Source organism: Oncorhynchus masou, chromosome 32, assembly GCF_036934945.1.
Source record: "Oncorhynchus masou masou isolate Uvic2021 chromosome 32, UVic_Omas_1.1, whole genome shotgun sequence".
In the NCBI taxonomy this organism is placed as follows: Eukaryota; Metazoa; Chordata; class Actinopteri; order Salmoniformes; family Salmonidae; genus Oncorhynchus; species Oncorhynchus masou.
Window position 1 is genome coordinate 88,244,330 of NC_088243.1, and position 23,449 is coordinate 88,267,778.

Consider the following 23,449-nt stretch of genomic DNA (forward strand, 5'->3'; position numbering starts at 1 on the left):
TGTTTGTGGGATCTTGTCTATGTGTAGTTGCCTGTCAGCACTCGTTTGTATAGCTTCACATTTCGTTTTGTTATTTTGTTAGTTTGTTCAGTGTTCATTCTTTAAATAAATAAGAATGTTCACATACCATGCTACGCCGATCCCTATAACAAACGTGACAGAAGGTCCCACCAACAAAGGACCAAGCAGCGTATTCAGGAGGAATGGTAAGATGGCGATGGGAAGAGATTCTGGATGGAGCAGGACCCTGGACGCAGGCTGGGAGTATTGCCGTCCTAAGGAGGAGATATAGGCAGCGAAAGCAGAATGGCGATATTACGAAGAGTTGTACCAACGAGACAAGCACGAGAGGCAGCCGCTTAACATTTTTTGGCGGGGGCACATGGGAAGATTGGTTGAGTCAGGTTGGAGACCTGAGCCAACTCCTCGTGCTTACCGTGGGGAGCATGTGACTGGTCAGACAACGTGTTATGCAGTGATGCGCACAGTGTCTCCAGTTCGCATTCATAGCCCGGTGCGCTCTATTCCAGCTCTTCGCATTTGCCGGGCTAGATTGGGCATCCAGCCAGGACAGATGGTGCCGGATCAGCGTTCCTGGTCTCCAGTACACCTCCTTGGACCAGGATATCCTCCTCCGGCTCTCCTCACTGTGCCTCCGGTGCGTCTTCATAGCCCAGTGCGTCCTGTGCCAGCACCCCGCATATTTTTAAATTTTTTATTTATTTCACCTTTATTTAACCAGGTAGGCTAGTTGAGAACAAGTTCTCATTTGCAACTGCGACCTGGCCAAGATAAAGCATAGCAGTGTGAACAGACAACACAGAGTTACACATTGAGTAAACAATAAACAAGTCAATAACACAGTAGAAAAAAAGGGTCTATATACATTGTGTGCAAAAGGCATGAGGAGGTAGGCAAATAATTACAATTTTGCAGATCAACACTGGAGTGATAAATGATCAGATGGTCATGTACAGGTAGAGATATTGATGTGCAAAAGAGCAGAAAAGTAAATAAATAAAAACAGTATGGAGATGAGGTAGGTATAATTGGGTGGGCTATTTACCGATAAGACTATATACAGCTGCAGCGATCGGTTAGCTGCTCAGATAGCAGATGTTTGAAGTTGGTGAGGGAGATAAAAGTCTCCAACTTCAGCGATTTCTGCAATTCGTTCCAGTCACAGGCAGCAGAAAACTGGAACGAAAGGCAGCCAAATGAGGTGTTGGCTTGATGATCAGTGAAATACACCTGCTGGAGCGCGTGCTACGGGTGGGTGTTGCCATCGTGACCAGTGAACTGAGATAAGGCGGAGCTTTACCTAGCATGGACTTGTAGATGACCTGGAACCAGTGGGTCTGGCGATGAATATGGAGCTAGGGCCAGCCGACTAGAGCATACAAGTCGCAGTGGTGGGTGGTATAAGGTGCTTTAGTGACAAAACGGATGGCACTGTGATAAACTGCATCCAGTTTGCTGAGTAGAGTGTTGGAAGCTATTTTGTAGATGACGTCGCCGAAGTCGAGGATCGGTAGGATAGTCAGTTTTACTAGGGTAAGTTTGGCGGCATGAGTGAAGGAGGCTTTGTTGCGGAATAGAAAACCGATTCTGGATTTGATTTTCGATTGGAGATGTTTGATATGAGTCTGGAAGGAGAGTTTACAGTCAAGCCAGACACCTAGGTACTTATAGATGTCCACATATTCAAGGTCGGAACCATCCAGGGTGGTGATACTAGTCAGGCGTACAGGTGCAGGCAGAGAACGGTTGAAAAGCATACATTTGGTTTTACTAGCGTTTAAGAGCAGTTGGAAGCCACGGAAGGAGTGTTGTATGGCATTGAAGCTTGCCGGGCTCAAGTGAGCATCCAGCCAGGAGACATTGTGCCAGCTCTACGCTCCAGATCTCCAGTGCACCTCCAGAGTCCAGTATGTCCTGTGCCAGCTCCTCGAACTGAGATGCGTGTCTTCAGCCCGGTGCCATCTGTACCGGTCCCACGCACCAGGCCTCCAGTGCGCCTCCAGAGTCCAGTACGTCCTGTGGCTGCTCCTCTCACTCGCCCTGAGGTGCGTGTCTTCAGCCCGGTGCCACCTGTACCGGTCCCACGCACCAGGCCTCCAGTGTGCCTCCAGAGTCCAGTATGTCCTGTGCCTGCTCCTCGAACTGAGGTGCGTGTCTTCAGCCCGGTGCCACCTGTACCGGTCCCACGCACCAGGCCTCCAGTGCGCCTCCACAGTCCAGAGCTTCCGGCGACGTTCCCCAGTCTGGGGTCTCGGGCGACGGTCCCCAGGCCGGGGCCTCCGGCGATGATCCGCAGTCTAGAGCCTCCGGCGATGATCCGAAGTCTAGAGCCTCCGGCGATGATCCACGGTCCGGTTCTAGAAAGGCAGAGGGATCAGTGTAAAGACGGGGGGCTGCGTCCAGAACCGGAGCCGCCACCGAGGGTAGATGCCCACCCGGACCCTCCCCTATAGATTCAGGTTTGCAGCCGGGAGTCTGCACCTGTCACGCCCTGACCTTAGATATCTCTGTTTTCTTTATATTTTGGTTAGGTCAGGGTGTGACTATGGTGTGTATGCTAGTTTTTATATTGTCTAGGGGTTTTGTATGTCTAGAGTTGTTGTATCTATGACTAGGGATTTTTGTATTTCTATGTTGGCCTTATATGGTTCTCAATCAGAGACAGCTGTTTATCGTTGTCTCTGATTGGGGATCATATTTAGGTAGCCATTTCCCTTTGGTGTTTGTGGGATATTGTCTATGTGTAGTTGCTTGTCAGCACTCGTTTGTATAGCTTCACATTTCCTTTTGTTATTTTGTTAGTTTGTTCAGTGTTCATTCTTTAAATAAATAAGAATGTGCGCATACCACTCTGCGCCTTGGTCCGATCCTTATAACGAACGTGACACTCTGTGTGCAACAACAGTGTTTAACATGATTTTTTAAATGACTACCTCATCTCTGATAAACCGCACATACAGTTGTCTGTAAGGTCCCTCAGTCGAGCAGTGCATTTCAAACACAGATTCAACCACAAAGATCAGAGGTTTTCTAAAGCCTCACAAAGAAGGGCACCTATTGGTAGATGGGTAAAAAAATATGTATTTAGCATATGGCCCTTTCAACATGAAGTACACTTTGGATGGTGTATCAATACACCCAGTCACCTCAAAGATACAGGTGTCTTTCCTAACTCAGTTGCCAGAGAGGAAGGAAACCGCTCAGCGATTTCACCATGAAGCCAATGTCGACTTTAAAACAGTTACAGAGTTGAATGACTGTGACAGAAAACTGAAGATGGCTCAACAACATTGTAGTTACTCCACAATACTAACCTAAATGACAGATGGAAAATAAGGTACAGAACAGAAATATAACAAAATATGCATCCTGTTTGCAAAAAGACACTAAAGTAAAACTGCAAAAAAACGTGGCAAAGAAAGTAACTTCATCTCCTGAATACTAACCACGAGGCATGTAGCCTAGTGGTTAGAGTGTGGAGGTGGCAGGGTAGCCTAGTGGTTAGAGTGTAGAGGTGGCAGGGTAGCCTAGTGGTTAGAGTGTAGAGGTGGCAGGGTAGCCTAGTGGTTAGAGTGTAGAGGTGGCAGGGTAGCCTAGTGGTTAGAGTGTGGAGGTGGCAGGGTAGCCTAGTGGTTAGAGTGTAGAGGTGGCAGGGTAGCCTAGTGGTTAGAGTGTAGAGGTGGCAGGGTAGCCTAGTGGTTAGAGTGTAGAGGTGGCAGGGTAGCCTAGTGGTTAGAGTGTAGAGGTGGCAGGGTAGCCTAGTGGTTAGAGTGTAGAGGTGGCAGGGTAGCCTAGTGGTTAGAGTGTAGAGGTGGCAGGGTAGACTAGTGGTTAGAGTGTAGAGGCGGCAGGGTAGCCTAGTGGTTAGAGTGTAGAGGTGGCAGTGTAGCCTAGTTGTTAGAGTGTAGAGGTGGCAGGGTAGCCTAGTGGTTAGAGTGTAGAGGTGGCAGGGTAGCCTAGTGGTTAGAGTGTAGAGGTGGCAGGGTAGCCTAGTGGTTAGAGCGTTGGACTAGTAACTGGAAGGTTGCGAGTTCAAATCCCCGAGCTGACAAATTACAAATCTGTCGTTCCGCCCCTGAACAGGCAGTTAACCCACTGTTCCCAGGCCGTCATTGAAAATAAGAATTTGTTCTTAACTGACTTGCCTGGTTAAATAAAGGTAAAATTAAAAAACAAAGTGTTATGTTTGGAGCAAATACAACACAACACATCACTGAGTACCACTCTTCATATTGTTGAGCATGGTGGTGGCTGCATCATGTTATGGTATGCTTGTCATCGACAAGGTAGTTATTTTAGGGTATTAAGAAACGGAATAGAACTTAGCAAAGGCTACATCTTAGAGGAAAACCTGTTTTCCAACAGATACTGGAAGACAAACTCACATTTCAGCAGGCCAATAACCTAAAACACAAAGCAAATATACACTGGATTTGCTTATCAAGATGACATTGAATGTTCCTGAGGGGCCGAGTTACAGTTTTGACTTAAATCTGCTTGAAAATCTATGGCAAGATTTGAAAATGGCTGTTTAACAATGATTAACAACCAACTTGACAGAGCTTGAAGAATTGTTTTACTAATGTGGAAATATTGCACAATCCAGGTGTGCAATGCTCTTCTAGATTTACCCAGAAAAACTCACAGCTGTAATCGCTGCCAAAGGTGATTCTAACACCTGTGGTGTGAATGCTTCTGTAAATTAAGTATTTCTGTATTTCATTTTCAATAAATGTGCAAATATTTCTAAAAACATGTTTTCACTCTGTCATTACGGTGTGTTGTGTGTAGATGGGTGAGAAGAACATATATTTAATCAAGTTTTAATTCAAGCTGTAGCACAACTCATGGTAACTACATGATTCCATATATGTGATATCACATATGTTAATTAACAGTTTTCATAGTTTTGATGTCTTCACTATTATTGTACAATTCTACAATGTAGAAAAGAGTACAAAAAAAGAAAAACTCTTGAAAGAGTAGGCGTTCTAAAACTGACCGGTAGTGTATATCTACATGTATCTCTATCTATCTATCTATCTATCTATCTATCTATCTATCTATCTATCTATCTATCTATCTATCTATCTATCTATCTATCTATCTATCTATCTATCTATCTATCTATCTATCTATCTATCTATATACTATATACTGTATCTATCTATCTATCTTTCTATCTATCTATCTATCTATCTATCTATCTATCTATCTATCTATCTATCTATCTATCTATCTAATTATCTGTCTGTCTGTCTGTCTGTCTGTCTGTCTGTCTGTCTGTCTGTCTGTCTGTCTGTCTGTCTGTCTGTCTGTCTGTCTGTCTGTCTGTCTAAATACACATATATATATTTATTCATTTATATTTATCTACCGTATATCTCATTATATATATATTTACATCTATCTATATATATATTTACATCTATCTATATATATATATATATATATATATATATATATATATATATATATATATATATATATATATATATATATATATATATATATATACAGTATATCACAAAAGTGAGTACACCCCTCACTTATATCTACTGTATATCTCATTATATATATATTTACATCTATCTATATATATATATATACAGTATATCACAAAAGTGAGTACACCCCTCACATTTTTGTAAATATTTGAGTTTATCTTTTCATGTGACAACACTGAAGAAATTACACTTTGTTACAATGTAAAGTAGTGAGTGTACAGCTTGTATAACAGTGTAAATTTGCTGTCCCCTCAAATAACTCAACACACAGCCATTAATGTCTAAACTGCTGGCAACAAAAGTGAGTACACCCCTATGTGAAAATGTCCAAATTGGGCTCAAAGTGTCAATATTTTGTGTGGCCACCATCATTTTCCAGCACTGCCTTAACCTTCTTGGGCATGTAGTTCACCAGAGCTTCACAGGTTGCAGCTGGAGTCCTCTTCCACTCCTCCATGACGACATCACAGAGCTGGTGGATGTTAGAGACCTTGCACTCCTGAGGTTGGGTGATTGTGGAGGCCAGGTCATTTGATGTAGCACTCCATCACTCTCCTTCTTGGTCAAATAGCTCTTACACAGCCTGGAGGTGTGTTTTTGTGTGTTTTGGTCATTGTCCTGTTAAAAAACAAATGATTTTCCCACTAAGCGCAAACCAGATTGAATGGCGTATCTGTGCAGAATGCTGTGGTTGAAATGCTGGTTAAGTGTGCCTTGAATTCAAAGTAAATCACAGACAGTGTCACCAGCTAAGCAACTTCACACCATCACACCACCTTCTCCATGCTTCACATGCGGAAATCATCCGTTCCCCTACTCTGCATCTCACAAAAGACAGATTTCCACCAGTCTAATGTCCATTGCTCATGTTTCTTGCCCCAAGCAAGTCTCTTCTTATTATTGATGTCCTTTAGTAAGGGTTTCTTTGCAACAATTTGACCATGAAGGCCTGATTCATGCATGTCTCCTCTGAACAGTTGATGTTGAGATGTGAAAGTTACTTGAACTCAGTGAAGCATTTATTTGGGCTGAAATCTGAGGTGCAGTTATCTCTAATGAACTGAACCTCTGCCTTTCTTGTGGCGGTCCTCTTGAGAGCCAGTTCCATTATTATGCTTTATTGTTCTTTGTGACTGCACTTGAAGAAACGTTCAAAGTTCTTGACATTTTCCGGATTGACTGACCTAAAAGTAATGATGGGCTGTCATTTCTCTTTGCTTATCTGAGCTGTTCTTCCTATTTGGTAGAAGACTTTTACCAGATAGGGCTATCTTCTGTATACCACCCCTACCTTGTCACAACACAACTGATTGACTCAAACACATTAAGACGTAAAGAAATTCCACAAATTAACTTTTAACAAGGCACACCTGTTAATTGAAATGCATTCCAGGTGACTACCTCATGAAGCTGGTTGAGAGAATGCCAAGAATGTGCAAAGCTGTCATCAAGGCAAAGGGTGGCTACTTTGAAGAATCTCAAATATACAGTATATTTAGATTTTTCAAACACTTTTTTTGCTTACTAAATCAAATCAAATCAAATGTATTTATATAGCACTTCGTACATCAGCTGATATCTCAAAGTGCTGTACAGAAACCCAGCCTAAAACCCCAAACAGCAAGCAATGCAGGTGTTGAAGCATGTTGGCTAGGAAAAACTCTCTAGAAAGGCCAAAACCTAGGAAGAAACCTAGAGAGGAACCAGGCTATGAGGGGTGGCAAGTCCTCTTCTGGCTGTGCCGGGTGGAGATTATAACAGAACATGGCCAAGAGCACATCCGGTGAACAGGTCAGGATTCCATAGCCGCAGGCAGAGCAATTGAAACTGGAGCAGCAGCACGGCCAGGTGGACTGGGGACAGCAAGGAGTCATAATGCCAGGTAGTCCTGAATCATGGTCCTAGGGCTCAGATCCTCTGAGAGAGAGAAAGAAAGAGAGAATTAGAGAGAGCATACTTAAATTCACACAGGACACAGGAGAAGTACTCCAGATATAACAAACTGACCCTAGCCCCCCGACAGATAAACTACTGCAGCATAAATACTGGAGGCTGAGACAGGAGGGGTCAGGAGACACTGTGGCCCCATCCGATGATACCCCCGGACAGGGCCAAACAGGAAGGATATAACCCCACCCACTTTGCCAAAGCACAGCCCCCACACCACTAGAGGGATATCTTCAACCACCAACTTACCATCCTGAGACAATAGCCCGCAAAGATCTCCGCCATGGCACAACCCAAGGGGGGAGGGGACAACCCAGACAGCAAGATCACATCAGTGACTCAACCCACTCAAGTGACACACCCCTCCTAGGGACGGCATAAAAGAGCACCAGTAAGCCAGTGACTCAGCCCCTGTAATAGGGTTAGAGGCAGAGAATCCCAGTGGAAAGAGGGGAACCGGCCAGGCAGAGACAGAAAGGGCGGTTCGTTGCTCCAGAGCCTTTCCATTTACCTTCACACTCCTGGGCCAGACTACACTCAATCATATGACCCACTGAAAATATGAGTCTTCAGTAAAAACTTAAAGGTTGAGACCGAGTTTGAGTCTCTCACATGGGTAGGCAGACCGTTCCATAAAAATGGAGCTCTACAGGAGAAAGGCCTGCCTCCAGCTGTTTGCTTAGAAATTCTAGGGACAATTAGGAGGCATGCGTCTTGTGACCGTAGCGTACGTGTAGGTATGTATGGCAGGACCAAATCAGAGAGATAGGTAGGAGCAAGCCCCTGTAATGCTTTGTAGGTTAGCAGTGAAACATTGAAATCAGCCCTTGCCTTGACAGGAAACCAGTGTAGGGAGGCTAGCACTGGAGTAAAATGATCACATTTTTTGGTTCTAGTCAGGATTCTAGCAGCCGTATTTAGCACTAACTGAAGTTTATTTTGTGCTTTATTCGGGTAGCCGGAAAGTAGATCATTGCAGTTGTCTCACCTAGAAGTAACAAAAGCATGGATACATTTTTTCTGCATCATTTTTGGACAGAAAGTTTCAGATTTTTGCAATGTTACGTAGAAGGAAAAAAGCTGTCCTTGAAACAGTCCTATATGATCGTCAAAAGAGAGATTAGGGTCCAAAGTAACGCCAAGGTCCTTCACAGTTTTAATTGAGACTACTGTACAACCACTAAGATTAATTGTCAGATTCAACAGAAGATCTCTTTGTTTCTTGGGACCTAGAAAAAGCATCTCTGTTTTGTCCGAGTTTAAAAGTAGAAAGTTTGCAGCCATCCACTTCCTTATGTCTGAAACACAGGCTTCTAGCGAGGGCAATTTTGGGGCTTCACCATGTTTCATTGAAATGTACAGCTGTGTGTCATCCACATAGCAGTGAAAGTTAACATTATGTTTTCGAATGACATCCCCAAGAGGTAAAATATATAGTGAAAACAATAGTGGTCCTAAAACGAAACCTTGAGGAACACCGACATTTACAGTTGATTTGTCAGAGGACAAGCCATTCACAGCGACAAACTGATATCTTTCTGACAGATAAGATCTAAACCAGGCCAGAACTTGTCAGTTTAGACCAATTTATGTTTCCAATCTCTCCAAAAGAATGTGGTGATCAATGGTATCAAAAGCAGCATTAAGGTCTAGGAGCACGAGGACAGATGCAGAGCCTCGGTCTGATGCCATTAAAAGGTCATTTACCACCTTCACAAGTGCAGTCTCAGTGTTATGATTGGGTCTAAAACCAGACTGAAGCATTTCATATACATTGTTTGTCTTCAGGAAGGCAGTGAGTTGCTGCGCAACAGCCTTTTCTAAAAATGTTGAGAGGATTGGAAGATTTGATATAGGCCGATAGTTTTTTATATATATTCTGGGTCAAGGTTTTTGCTTTTTCAAGAGAGGCTTTATTACTGCCACTTTTAGTGAGTTTGGTACACATCCGGTGGATAGAGAGCCGTGTATTATGTTCAACATCGGAGGGCCAAGCACAGGAAGCAGCTCTTTCAGTAGTTTAGTTGGATTAGAGTCCAGTATGCAGCTTAAAGGTTTAAAGGCCATGAATATTTTCATCAATGTGTCAAGAGATATAGTACTAAAACACTTGAGTGTCTCTCTTGATCCTAGGTCCTGGCAGCGTTGTGGAGACTCAGGACAAATGAGCTTTGAATGAATACACAGATTTAAAGAGGAGTCCATAATTTGCTTTCTAATAATCATGATCTTTTCATCAAAGAAGTTCATGAATTCATTACTGCTGAAGTGAAAGCCATCCTCACTTGGGGAATGCTGCTTTTTAGTTAGCTTTGCGACAGTATCAAAAATACATTTCAGATTGTTCTTATTTTCCTCAATTAAGTTGGAAAAATAGGATGATCGAGCAGCAGTAAGGGCTCTTCGGTACTGCACGGTACTGTCTTTCCAAGTTAGTCCGAAGACTTCCAGTTTGGTGTGGCGTCATTTCCGTTCCAATTTTCTGGAAGCTTGCTTCAGAGCTCGGGTATTTTCTGTATACCAGGGAGCTAGTTTCTTATGAGAAATGTTTTTAGTTTTTAGGGGTGCAACTGCATCTAGGGTATTGCGCAAGGTTAAATTGAGTTCCTCAGTTAGGTGGTTAACTGATTTTTGCCCTCTGACGTCCTTGGGTAGGCAGAGGGAGTCTGGAAGGGCATCAAGGAATCTTTGTGTTGTCTGTGAATTTATAGCATGACTTTGATGCTCCTTGGTTGGGGTCTAAGCAGATTATTTGTTGCAATTACAAACGTAATAAAATGGTGGTCCGATAGTCCAGGATTATGAGGAAAAACATTAAGATCCACAACATTTATTCCATGGGACAAAACTAGGTCTAGAGTATGACTGTGACAGTGAGTAGGTCCAGAGACATGTTGGACAAAACCCACTGAGTCAATGATGGCTCCGAAAGCCTTTTGGAGTGGGTACTACATGATTCCGTATGTGTTATTTCATAGTTTTGATGTCTTCACTATTATTATACAATATAGAAAATAGTACAAATAAAGTGAAACCCTTGAATTAGTCGGTGTGTCCAAACTTTTGACTGGTGCTGTATCTGTTTTAACAGACAGCTAGGCGATGAAAAATCTAAATTTTTCTCAAACAGATTTGTCCAGGTCTAGGTGATACATCCAGGATGATCACAGCAAATCTGCTCTGATCCACTCGTAAGTAAGGCCAGTTTATCATTCAAAGGGATAAGGGGATTGGAAGGCAGACCGATGTTAATCATGCAACATGGTCTCCCCCTCTCTCTCTCTCTCTTCTATATTTATGATATTTTGGATGTAGAAGTGGGAGGGAGAAGGTAGCTCGGTAACTCATTGAGCTGTATCTTCTCCCTGGATGAAGTGATGTATAGTATATCCTACTCTACAGTATCTCCTCCCCTCTGCATGAAAATACAAGGGATTCGTAATCCCTCACCCCACCGTGAAGCCAGGTCCATCTGCACATTGTGGCTTTCGTTTGGATAGGGCTGGCTTCTTATAGAACTTGGCTTATTTCCTCTGTAAAAAAATACATTTATCTCTCTCTATGCACATAGTTTTCAAAGCACTGTTTTATCTGGCGGACTCTGTTTGGTCTTTATATCTCTTACACCAGCTTGTGTTTGTTTTATGGATTTCTGGCACGTTCTTTAGAGTGAGTAGGAAAGCTTTAACAATACGTACACCATGACTGTTGTTGTCGTGGCAATCTTTTCTCTCAACACAACAAAGAAATGACCAACCATTAAAAAAAAGCACTCTGTCGTAAGAAGAAATATGCACTTATTTTCAGCCTCTGTGCAGATTGAAAACTAGATTGATTTATCTTTTTACACCTTTGCACAAATTCCATTTGTATAAACATCTGACAGAGATATGACAACTCCACGCTATGATTATGTCCTAATTATCATGGACAGCTGTTTGTTTGAATCAATTCTGGCTGTCATTGTCTGAGCAGAAAGACTCAAATAAATTAGAAACATGTGGAGAGGAAGTGAGCAGCTGCATTCCAAATGACACCCTATTCCCTAAGGGCCTTGGTCAGGAGCAGTGCACTATGTAGGGAATAGGTTGCCATTTGGGATGCAGATGGCTTCTCATGGAGCTGCCAAAGCTCTGTAAATATGATCCTGTACTTTCCGTTTATGAAAACTTGACATTGATGTAGTGGAGTAGTCGACAGCTTGACATTGCTGTGGTGCTTCTACACCTGCATTGCTTGCTGTTTGTGGTTTTGGGTCTGGGTTTCTGTACAGAACTTTGAGATATCAGCTGATGTAAGAAGGGCTTTATAAATACATGTTTTTTTTGAGTAGTCAACAGCTTGACATTGCTGTGGTGGAGTAGCCAACAGCTTGACACTCCACTCTTCTCAGCAAACTGGATGCAGTTTATCACAGTGCCATCCGTTTTGTCACTAAAGCACCTTATACTACCCACCACTGCGACTTGTATGCTCTAGTCGGCTGGCCCTCGCTACATATTCGTCGCAAGACCCACTGGCTCCAGGTCATCTACAAGGCCATGCTAGGTAAAGCTCCGCCTTATCTCAATTCACTGGTCACGATGGCAACACCCATCCGTAGCACGCGCTCCAGCAGGTGTATCTCACTGATCATCCCTAAAGCCAACACCTCATTCGGCCGCCTTTCGTTCCAGTACTCTGCTGCCTGTGACTGGAACAAATTGCAAAAATCGTTGAAGTTGGAGACCTTTATCTCCCTCACCAACTTCAAACATCAGCTATCTGAGCAGCTAACCGATCGCTGCAGCTGTACATAATCTATTGGTAAATAGCCCACCCATTTTCACCTACCTCATCCCCACAGTTTTTATTTATTTACTTTTCTGCTCTTTTGCACACCAATATCTCTACCTGTACATGATCATCTGATCATTTATCACTCCAGTGTTAATCTGCAATATTGTAATTATTCGCCTACCTCCTCATGCCTTTTGCACACATTGTATATAGACTCCCCCTTTTTTTGTCTACTGTGTTATTGACTTGTTAATTGTTTACTTCATGTGTAACTCTGTGTTGTCTGTTCACACTGCTATGCTTTATCTTGGCCAGGTCGCAGTTGTAAATGAGAACTTGTTCTCAACTAGCCTACCTGGTTAAATAAAGGTGAAATAAAAAATAAAAAATAAAATAAAATTGATGTAGTGGAGTAGCCAACAGCTTGACATTGCTGTGGTGGAGTAGTCAACAGCTTGACATTGCTCTGGTGGAGTAGTCGACAGCTTGACATTGCTGTGGTGGAGTAGCCGACAGCTTGACATTGCTGTGGTGGAGTAGTCGACAGCTTGACATTGATGTAGTCGACAGCTTGACATTGCAGTGGTGGAGTAGTCAACAGCAAGACATTGATGTAGTGGAGTAGTCGACAGCTTGACATTGATGTAATGGAGTAGTCGACAGTTTGACACTGCTGTGGTGGAGTAGTCGACAGCTTGACATTGATGTGGTGCTTCTACACCTGTATTGCTTGCTGTTTGGGGTTTTGGGTCTGGGTTTCTGTACAGCACTTTGAAATATCAGCTGATGTAAGAAGGGCTTTAGAAATAAATTTTATTTTATTTGAGTAGTCCACAGCTTGACATTGCTGTGGTGGAGTAGCCAAAAGCTTGACATTGCTGTGGTGGAGTAGTCAACAGCTTGACATTGCTGTGGTGGAGCAGTCAACAGCTTGACATTGCTGTGGTGGAGTAGTCAACAGCTTGACATTGCTGTGGTGGAGCAGTCAACAGCTTGACATTGCTGTGGTGGAGTAGCCAACAGCTTGACATTGCTGTGGTGGAGCAGTCAACAGCTTGACATTGCTGTGGTGGAGTAGTCAACAGCTTGACATTGCTGTGGTGGAGCAGTCAACAGCTTGACATTGCTGTGGTGGAGTAGCCAACAGCTTGACATTGCTGTGGTGGAGCAGTCAACAGCTTGACATTGCTGTGGTGGAGTAGCCAACAGCTTGACATTGCTGTGGTGGAGCAGTCAACAGCTTGGCATTGCTGTTTTGTAGTAGCCAAAAGCTTGACATTGCTGTGATGCAGCAGTCAACAGCTTGACATTACTGTGGTGGAGTAGCCAAAAGCTTGACATTAATGTGGTGGAGTAGTCAACAGCTTGACATTGCTGTGGTGGAGCAGTCAACAGCTTGACATTGCTGTGGTGGAGTAGTCAACAGCTTGACATTGCTGTGGTGGAGCAGTCAACAGCTTGACATTGCTGTGGTGGAGTAGTCAACAGCTTGACATTGCTGTGGTGGAGCAGTCAACAGCTTGGCATTGCTGTGGTGGAGTAGTCGACAGCTTGACATTGCTGTGGTGGAGTAGTCAACAGCTTGACATTGCTTTGGTGGAGCAGTCAACAGCTTGACATTGCTGTGGTGGAGTAGCCAACAGCTTGACATTGCTGTGGTGGAGCAGTCAACAGCTTGACATTGCTGTGGTGGAGTAGCCAAGAGCTTGACTTTGCTGTGGTGGAGCAGTCAACAGCTTGACATTGCTGTTGTGGAGTAGCCAAAAGCTTGACATTGCTGTGATGGAGCAGTCAACAGCTTGACATTGGTGTGGTGGAGTAGCCGAAAGCTTGACATTGCTGTGGTGGAGTAGTCAACAGCTTGACATTGCTGTGGTGGAGTAGTCGACTGCTTGACATTGCTGTGGTGGAGTAGTCGACAGCATGACATTGCTGTGGTGGAGTAGTCAACAGCTTGACGTTGATGTGGTGGAGCAGTCAACAGCTTGACATTGCTGTGGTGGAGTAGCCAACAGCTTGACATTACTGTGGTGGAGCAGTCAACAGCTTGACATTGCTGTTTTGAGTAGGCAAAAGCTTGACATTGCTGTGATGGAGCAGTCAACAGCTTGACATTGCTGTGGTGGAATAGCCAACAGCTTGACGTTGCTGTGGTGGAGCAGTCAACAGCTTGACATTGCTGTGGTGGAGTAGCCAACAGCTTGACATTGCTGTGGTGGAGCAGTCAACAGCTTGACATTGCTGTGGTGGAGTAGCCAACAGCTTGACATTGCTGTGGTGGAGCAGTCAACAGCTTGACATTGCTGTTTTGGAGTAGCCAAAAGCTTGACATTGCTGTGGTGGAGTAGACAACAGCTTGACATTGCTGTGGTGGAGTAGTCAACAGCTTGACATTGCTGTGGTGGAGCAGTCAACAGCTTGACATTGCTGTGGTGGAGTAGTCAAAAGCTTGACATTGCTGTGGTGGAGTAGTCAACAGCTTGACATTGCTGTGGTGGAGCAGTCAACAGCTTGACATTGCTGTGGTGGAGTAGTCAACAGCTTGACATTGCTGTGGTGGAGTAGTCAACAGCTTGACATTGCTGTGGTGGAGCAGTCAACAGCTTGACATTGCTGTGGTGGAGTAGTCAACAGCTTGACATTGATGTGGTGGAGCAGTCAACAGCTTGACATTGCTGTGGTGGAGTAGTCAACAGCTTGACATTGCTTTGGTGGGGCAGTCAACAGCTTGACATTGCTGTGGTGGAGTAGCCAACAGCTTGACATTGCTGTGGTGGAGTAGTCAACAGCTTGACATTGCTGTGGTGGAGCAGTCAACAGCTTGACATTGCTGTGGTGGAGTAGCCAACAGCTTGACATTGCTGTGGTGGAGTAGTCAACAGCTTGACATTGCTGTGGTGGAGCAGTCAACAGCTTGACATTGCTGTGGTGGAGTAGTCGACAGCTTGACATTGCTGTGGTGGAGCAGTCAACAGCTTGACATTGCTGTGGTGGAGTAGCCAACAGCTTGACATTGCTGTGGTGGAGCAGTCAACAGCTTGACATTGCTGTGGTGGAGTAGTCGACAGCTTGACATTGCTGTGGTGGAGCAGTCAACAGTTTGACATTGCTGTGGTGGAGCAGTCAACAGCTTGACATTGCTGTGGTGGAGCAGTCAACAGCTTGACATTGCTGTGGTGGAGCAGTCAACAGCTTGACTAAATGTGAGAAAAGCAGGATGTTCCAAGGCTGATATCATTTAATTACTTTCATTGTGGAATAAACTGGGCGGCCATGTTATCTTTGATGGAAGGACTAGCTAAACAGTCCCTTCTCTTATTGATCCCATCAAACCTGTACCTAACCTTAAGGCCGATTGAATAGTTTTTGCTTCAGTTTTTGGAAGAAAAGGTAATCGACTGACAGGCTTGACAACTAATTTACTTGAGACAATTAGCACAATAAAAACAGATCTTAGAGGTGTTTAGGGACTGTGAAGAATAAAGGAGAATTCTCTCCACACACCGGTGGTAGTCCTGGAAACGTGTATTTTCAACATGCACGAACACACACACATACCTACACGTACACCCTCTTCAATGAAGGAAACACATGTATTTATTTATTATTGCTCATAATGACATCTTAAAGCAGAAAATCTCCGAAGTTTTTTCTTTCAGCGTTTTATTTGTAAGGATTTAGTTTAGTCAACCCTCTGATAGTCCTAAATGAGCTGGTAGTCTGTTTGCGGATCTCTTTTTTTGGCTGAGGCCTCGTTTGAGACAAGATTTATTTTTTCTCCCTCCAACCCATTCTTTTCCTCTCCCTTATTCTGTCTGCCTAATCAAAGAACAATAAGGTCTTTATCGGTATACCACAGTGGTGGAGGAAATGTGCTTTTTCCAAATAGGCACAGACGACTCCCCGTGAGGATAAAGGACCATGTGTTAATGGTGTTTTTAATTCAGAACTCCCATATTGCTTTAGCCACTCTAGAGATGGAGAAATGTAGATTATTGGGGTGAGGCTATGATATTGTTTTATGAAACATTTGTTCTAATCAGTCTGAATAACAGGTTGAATACAAACTGAAACACAATAACAAAACATATGGCAATATAATAAAGTTTTCAGTGTTTTATTTTCCTCATAAGATGCAATTTGAGACTGAGAATCGTGTTATGAAATGAAATCATATTCACAGTGAAATTGCCCTTTTTCTCCAAACTGTCCAATGAAACCAAAAAATCTCCTCACCATTTAGAAAATTGCATGTAATAATACTTTAGTCTTTTCACTGTTAATTGTCTTCAATGTTAAAGGTCTATTTTTTTGTATTTTTTTTTGACTTGGCAAAGAATGACCTTCTGAAACAACATCTAATTTCAATTCATTCAGTTTTGAAATATGATTATAGTCAAAGGTGTAGAATGTACTGGAGATGAAAAAGGGAGAAGATAATTGATGTTCACGGATTACCCTTTATTTGTGGTCCACAATCTGACTCAACTATGTTCTCTTTTCTTGAAGAACGGCTAGCATTTGTGGATATTGACCTCCCTATGGAGTGTTTCCCTTTGTAGTGCTCCCATCATGCTCCTGAAAAAGGTCACTCCATGAACTTCTGTAACTCTCCAGAGAAATCAAAGAGCTACTCCCTTTGAGAGGAGAAGAGATCTACAAACTGGTACAATCCTGAGACAGACCTTTTCTAATCAAAGTCAGTTCATCCACACCTCCTTCCCTTTATCTAAATTGGGCTGGTGGGAAAAGTAGGACACGGTGCAGCCTCGTCAAAAGGGTCAATCTATTATAATAATTTTATGGGCAGTAACTGTCAATTAAAACTCATACTCTATAAGTAGTCAACGTTCATTTTTGAATAGTATGTCATTAGCCTTGACTGCTATATCTCAGAAGAGCGCTGATTTTAGATTCTAAGACCAGTGTATCAATTAGACTGCCGTGACATATTACATGACGTAATACGATATTCCTCGGAGAAGACGTGACAATGATGGGGACCTGTCTTGTTAGACATGCAAGAACAATCCCATAATATGCAACCAATTAGTCTGAGATTTCCCCCCAAATGTCGTCTCCAAGGTGATTGAATTAGCTCTCTCTGCAGCTGAACGCACCAACAACGTCCACCACACTAAAAACATGTAAATCAACATATTGTTCTGTGGTGTTTTCAGACCCAGCATCACGTGACGTTAAATGAATGTTGTGTTTTGGTGTGTTTCCATCAGACCCAGCGTCGTGTAACGTTAAATGAACGTTGTGTTTCGGTGTGTTTCCATCAGACCCAGCGTCGTGTGACGTTCCACCTCCCGGATGGTTCTCAGGAGAGCTGTAGCGACAGTGGTCTAGGGGACCACGAGCCCAGCAGCACTGCCAGCACCACTCAGCCTCTCCCCCTCGGCTTTCCCCAGGAAGAGTACTACCAACAGACTTCGCCCAACAGCCGCACCGAGGGAGACGGAAACTCTGACCCTGAGTCCAGTAAGTGGCTACTATCCAAGGACTTAATTTCTTTCTTTTAGTTATTTTACCAGGTTTTCCCATTGAGTTAAAAAGTACCTTTGAAGACCTGGGAAAGAGCTTCTCTCTGTAATAAACTGCCCATGCTAATTCATCACTTTGTTTATGTTATAGGAAGAGCACATTAGTTTATATTCACGGTATATTTATGGTTTACAAAACATTATGGTATATTTATGGTATACCAAACTTCATGGTACATTTTCCCAAATGTCCATTAAACAAGCTTGTCCCATTGAGATCAAAATACCTATTTTTCAAGAAAGACCTGGCCCTTGGCCAACAGCAGCTTAGTCTGGCCAATAAACGAGCCATGCTATTTAATCACGTTTTATCTTCTGTAAGGGGTTAACAATAGGAGGAGCACTCTATCAAGTTTGAAGTTTTAATGTCACATGCACAAGTACAGTGAAATCCGCATCATATACAACAGGTGGAGCAGTATTATACACAGTACAATATACAGTATTAAATAATGTAGACGTTAATCCAGGCCCTGCAGTGCCTATCCCCACTCGCATACCCCAGGCGCTCTCATTTGTTGACTTCGGTAAACTTGGTTTCATGCATGTTAACATTAGAAGCCTCCTCCCTAAGTGTGTTTTATTCACTGCTCTAGCACACTCTGCCAACCTGGATATCCTAGCCATGTCTGAATCCTGGTTTAGGAAGGCCACCAAAAACCCTGAAATTTCAATCCCTAACTATAACATTTTCAGACAAGATAGAACTGCCACAGGGGGCAGAGTTGCAATCTACTGCAGAGATAGCCTGCAGAGTTCTGTCTTACTATCCAGGTCTGTGCCCAAACAATGAGCTTCTACTTTTAAAAATCCACCTTTCCAGAAACAAGTCTCTCACCGTTGCCGCTTGCTATAGACCACCCTCTGCCTCCATCTGTGGCCTGGACAACATATGTGAATTGATTGCCCCCCCATCTATCTTCAGAGCTTGTGCTGTTAGGTGACCTAAACTGGGACATGCTTAACACCCCGGCCATCCTACAATCTAAGCTTGATGCCCTCAATCTCACACAAATTATCAATGAACCTACCAGGTACAACCCAAAATCCGTAAACACAGGTACCCTCATAGATATCGTCCTAACCAACCTGCCCTCCAAATACACCTCTGCTGTCTTCAACCAGGATCTCAGCGATCACTGCCTCATTGCTTGGGTCCGTAATGGGTATGCGGTCAAACAACCCCCCCTCATCACTGTCAAATGCTCCCTAAAACACTTCAGCGAGCAGGCCTTTCAATCGACCTGGCCCGGGGATCCTGGAAGGATATTGACCTCATTCCGTGAGTAGAAGATGCCTGGTTATTCTTTAAAAGTGCTTTCCTCACAATCTTAAATAAGCATGCCCAATTCAAAAAAAATGAACCAGGAACAGATATAGCCCATGGTTCACTCCAGACCTGACTGCCCTTGACCAGCACAAAAACATCATGTGGCATACTGCATTAACATCGAATAGCCCCCACGATATGCAACCTTTCAGGGAAGTTAGGAACCAATATACACAGGCAGATAGGAAAGCAAAGGCTAGCTTTTTCAAACAGAAATTTGCATCTTGCAGCACAAACTCCAAAACGTTCTGGGACACTATAAGTCCATGGAGAATAAGAGCACCTCCTCCCAGCTGCCCACTGCACTGAGGCTAGAAAACACAGTCTCCACCGATAAATCCACAATTATTGAGAATTTCAATAAATATTTTTCTATGGCTGGCCATGCTTTCCACCTGGCCACCGCTACCTTGGTCAACAGCCCTGCACCCCCAACAGAAACTTGCCCAAGCCTCCCCATTTCTCCTTCACCCAAATCCAGATAGCTAATGTTCTGAAAGAGCTGCAAAATCTGGACCCCTACAAGTCAGCAGGGCTAGACAATCTGGTTCACCAACTACTTCTCAGACATTTACATTTACATTTAAGTCATTTAGCAGACGCTCTTATCCAGACAGAGTTCAGCATGTCAAATCAGAGGGCCTGTTCTGTATATATCTGGCCCTTCTTTAGACACTGTGTTTTAAATAACCTCCAGACAAGCTACAATGCCATACAACTCTCCTTCTGTGGCCTCCAAGTGCGCTTAAATGCAAGTAAAACTAAATGCATGCATGCCCTTCAACCGACCGCTTCCCACACCTGCCTGCCCGTCCAGCATCACTACTCTGGACGGTTCTGACTTAGAATATGTGGACAACTACAAATACCTAGGTGTCTGGTTAGACTGTAAACCCTCCTTCCAGACTCATATTAAGCATCTCCAATCAAAAATTAAATCTAAAATCGGTTTCCTATTTCACAGCAAAGTATCCTTCACTCATGCTACCAAACATACCTTCTTAAAACTAACTATCCTGCAGATCCTTGACTTCAGCGATGTCATTTACAAAATAGCCTCCAACACTCTACTCAGCAAATTGTCACCAAAGCCCCATATACCACCCACCACTGCTCTCGTTGGCTGGCCCTCGCCTCATATTCATCTCCAAACCCACTGGCTCCAGGTCATCTACAAGTCTATGCTAGTTAAAGCTCACTGGTCAGCATAGCAGCACCCACTCGTAGCACGCGCTCCAGCAGGTATATCTCACTGGTCACCCCCAAAGCCAATTCCTCCTTTGGCCGCCTTTCCTTCCAGTTCTCTGCTGCCAATGACTGGAGTGAATTGCAAAAATTGCTGAAGCTGGAGACTCATATCTCCCTCACTAGGTTTAAGCAACAGCTGTCAGAGCATCTCACAGATCACTGCACCTGTACATAGCCCATCTGTAAATAGCCCATCCAACTACTTTATCCCCATACTTTTATTTATTTTTGCTCCTTTGCTCTCAGTATCTCTACTTGGACATTCATCTCCTGCACATCTATCACTCCAGTTGAATTGCTAAATTGTAATTGTTTCGCCACTATGGCCTATTTATTGCCTTACCTTCCTTATCGTACCTCCTTTGCACACACCGTATATAGATTTATTTTATTATTGACTGTATATTTGTTTCTTCCATGTGTAACTCTGTGTTGTTGTTTGTGTCGCACTGCTTTGCTTTATCTTGGCCAGGTCGTAGTTGTAAATGAGAACTTATTCTCAACTACCCTACCTGGTTAAATAAAGGCGAAATAAAATGAAGACAACATTATATTAAAAAACAGAATATAGAAGTCTCTCATGGTAACAACCAGTTGGGTAGATGATTTCTTTTCCCCTATCCTTTTCCCCTCCATCCTTATCCCCTCCATCCTTTCCCCCTCCACCCTTATCCCCCCAATCCTTATCCCCTCCATCCTTTCCCCCTCCACCCTTATCCCCTCCATCCTTTTCCCCTCCATCCTTTTCCCCTCCATCCTTTCCCCCTCCACCCTTATCCCCTCCATCCTTATCCCCTCCATCCTTTTCCCCTCCATCCTTATCCCCTCCACCCTTATCCCCTCCATCCTTTTCCCCTCCATCCTTTTCCCCTCCACCCTTATCCCCTCCATCCTTTCCCCCTCCACCCTTATCCCCTCCATCCTTATCCCCTCCATCCTTTCCCCCTCCACCCTTATCCCCTCCATCCTTTTCCCCTCCATCCTTATCCCCTCCATCCTTTCCCCCTCCACCCTTATCCCCTCCATCCTTATCCCCTCCATCCTTATCCCCTCCATCCTTTCCCCCTCCATCCTTTTCCCCTCCATCCTTTTCCCCTCCATCCTTATCCCCTCCATCCTTATCCCCTCCATCCTTATCCTCTCCATCCTTTACCCCTCCATCCTTTTCCCCTCCATCCTTTTTCCCTCCCTCCTTTACCCCTCCATCCTTTTCCCCTCCATCCTTTTTCCCTCCCTCCTTATCCCCTCCATCCTTATCCTCTTCATCCTTTACCCCTCCATCCTTTTCCCCTCCATCCTTTTTCCCTCCCTCCTTATCCCCTCCATCCTTATCCCCTCCATCCTTTTCCCCTCCATCCTTAACCCCTCCATCCTTTTCCCCTCCATCCTTTTCCCCTCCATCCTTAACCCCTCCATCCTTTTCCCCTCCATCCTTTACCCCTCCATCCTTTTCCTCCATCCTTATCCCCTCCATCCTTTTCCCCTCCATCCTTTACCCCTCCATCCTTTTCCCCTCCATCCTTAACCCCTCCATCCTTTTTCCCTCCATCCTTTACCCCTCCATCCTTTCCCCCTCCATCCTTAACCCCTCCATCCTTTTCCCCTCCATACTTTACCCCGCCATACTTTTCCTCCATCCTTATCACCTCCATCCTTTTCCCCTCCATCCTTTACCCCTCCATCCTTTTCCCCTCCATCCTTTACCCCTCCATCCTTTTCCTCCATCCCCTGATCCTACTCTGCTGCATTCTATTAAATCATACCCATGGCGGTAACTGTGATTCATAGTGATGTAAATCATATCCATGACGATAACGGTGACTCATAGTGATGTAAATCATATCCATGACGATAACGGTGATTCATAGTGATGTAAATCATATCCATGACGATAACGGTGATTCATAGTGATGTAAATCATATCCATGACGATAACGGTGATTCATAGTGATGTAAATCATATCCATGACGATAACGTGACTCATAGTGATGTAAATCATATCCATGACGATAACGGTGATTCATAGTGATGATCATTTATATTTTAATGTACTGTAATTGCTGCTCACCTTCTGATTAATATTCAATGTGGTAAACATTGTGTGGTTCATAAAATTGCCTTATCAAACAGTGTCTCTAATACATGGTAGATTCCCTTAGAACACAATATGTTGCACATTATATGGAGATTGGAGAATTTAATTTTACATTTCAACATGTACGTATATTTAAGCAATAAGCCCCAAGGGGATGTGGTATATGGCCAATATACCACAGCAAAGGACCGCAGAGTGCAGAGTGCAGAGTGCCTGGATACAACGCAGAGTGCAGAGTGCCTGGATACAACGCAGAGTGCAGAGTGCCTGGATACAACGCAGAGTGCCTGGATACAGCCCTTATTTTACCAGGTCAGCTGACTGAGAACACATCCTCATTTACAGCAACTACCTGGGGAATAGTTAGAAGAGAGAGGAAGGGGGATGAATGAGTCAATTGGAAGCTGGGGATGATTAGGTGGCCATGATGGGGATGATTAGGTGGCCATGATGGGGATGATTAGGTGGCCATGATGGGGATGATTAGGTGGCCATGATGGGGATGATTAGGTGGCCATGATGGGGATGATTAGGTGGCCATGATGGGGATGATTAGGTGGCCATGATGGGGATGATTAGGTGGCCATGATGGGGATGATTAGGTGGCCATGATGGGGATGATTAGGTGGCCATGATGGGGATGATTAGGTGGCCATGATGGGGATGATTAGGTGGCCATGATGGGGATGATTAGGTGGCCATGATGGGGATGATTAGGTGGCCATGATGGGGATGATTAGGTGGCCATGATGGGGATGATTAGGTGGCCATGATGGGGATGATTAGGTGGCCATGATGGGGATGATTAGGTGGCCATGATGGGGATGATTAGGTGGCCATGATGGGGATGATTAGGTGGCCATGATGGGGATGATTAGGTGGCCATGATGGGGATGATTAGGTGGCCATGATGGGGATGATTAGGTGGCCATGATGGGGATGATTAGGTGGCCATGATGGGGATGATTAGGT

The 23,449-nt window shown here is 44.0% G+C and overlaps 1 protein-coding gene across 1 annotated transcript in view; it reads left to right on the forward strand.

Annotated features, from left to right (window-relative positions):
- LOC135526775 (protocadherin-11 X-linked-like) overlaps positions 1-23,449 on the forward strand; it is a 309,098-nt gene that overhangs the window by 189,027 nt on the left and 96,622 nt on the right. Inside the window, exon 6 of the mRNA XM_064955432.1 lies at positions 17,543-17,741. Coding sequence (XP_064811504.1) covers positions 17,543-17,741 — 199 coding nt within the window. The remainder of the gene's footprint in view (positions 1-17,542; positions 17,742-23,449) is intronic.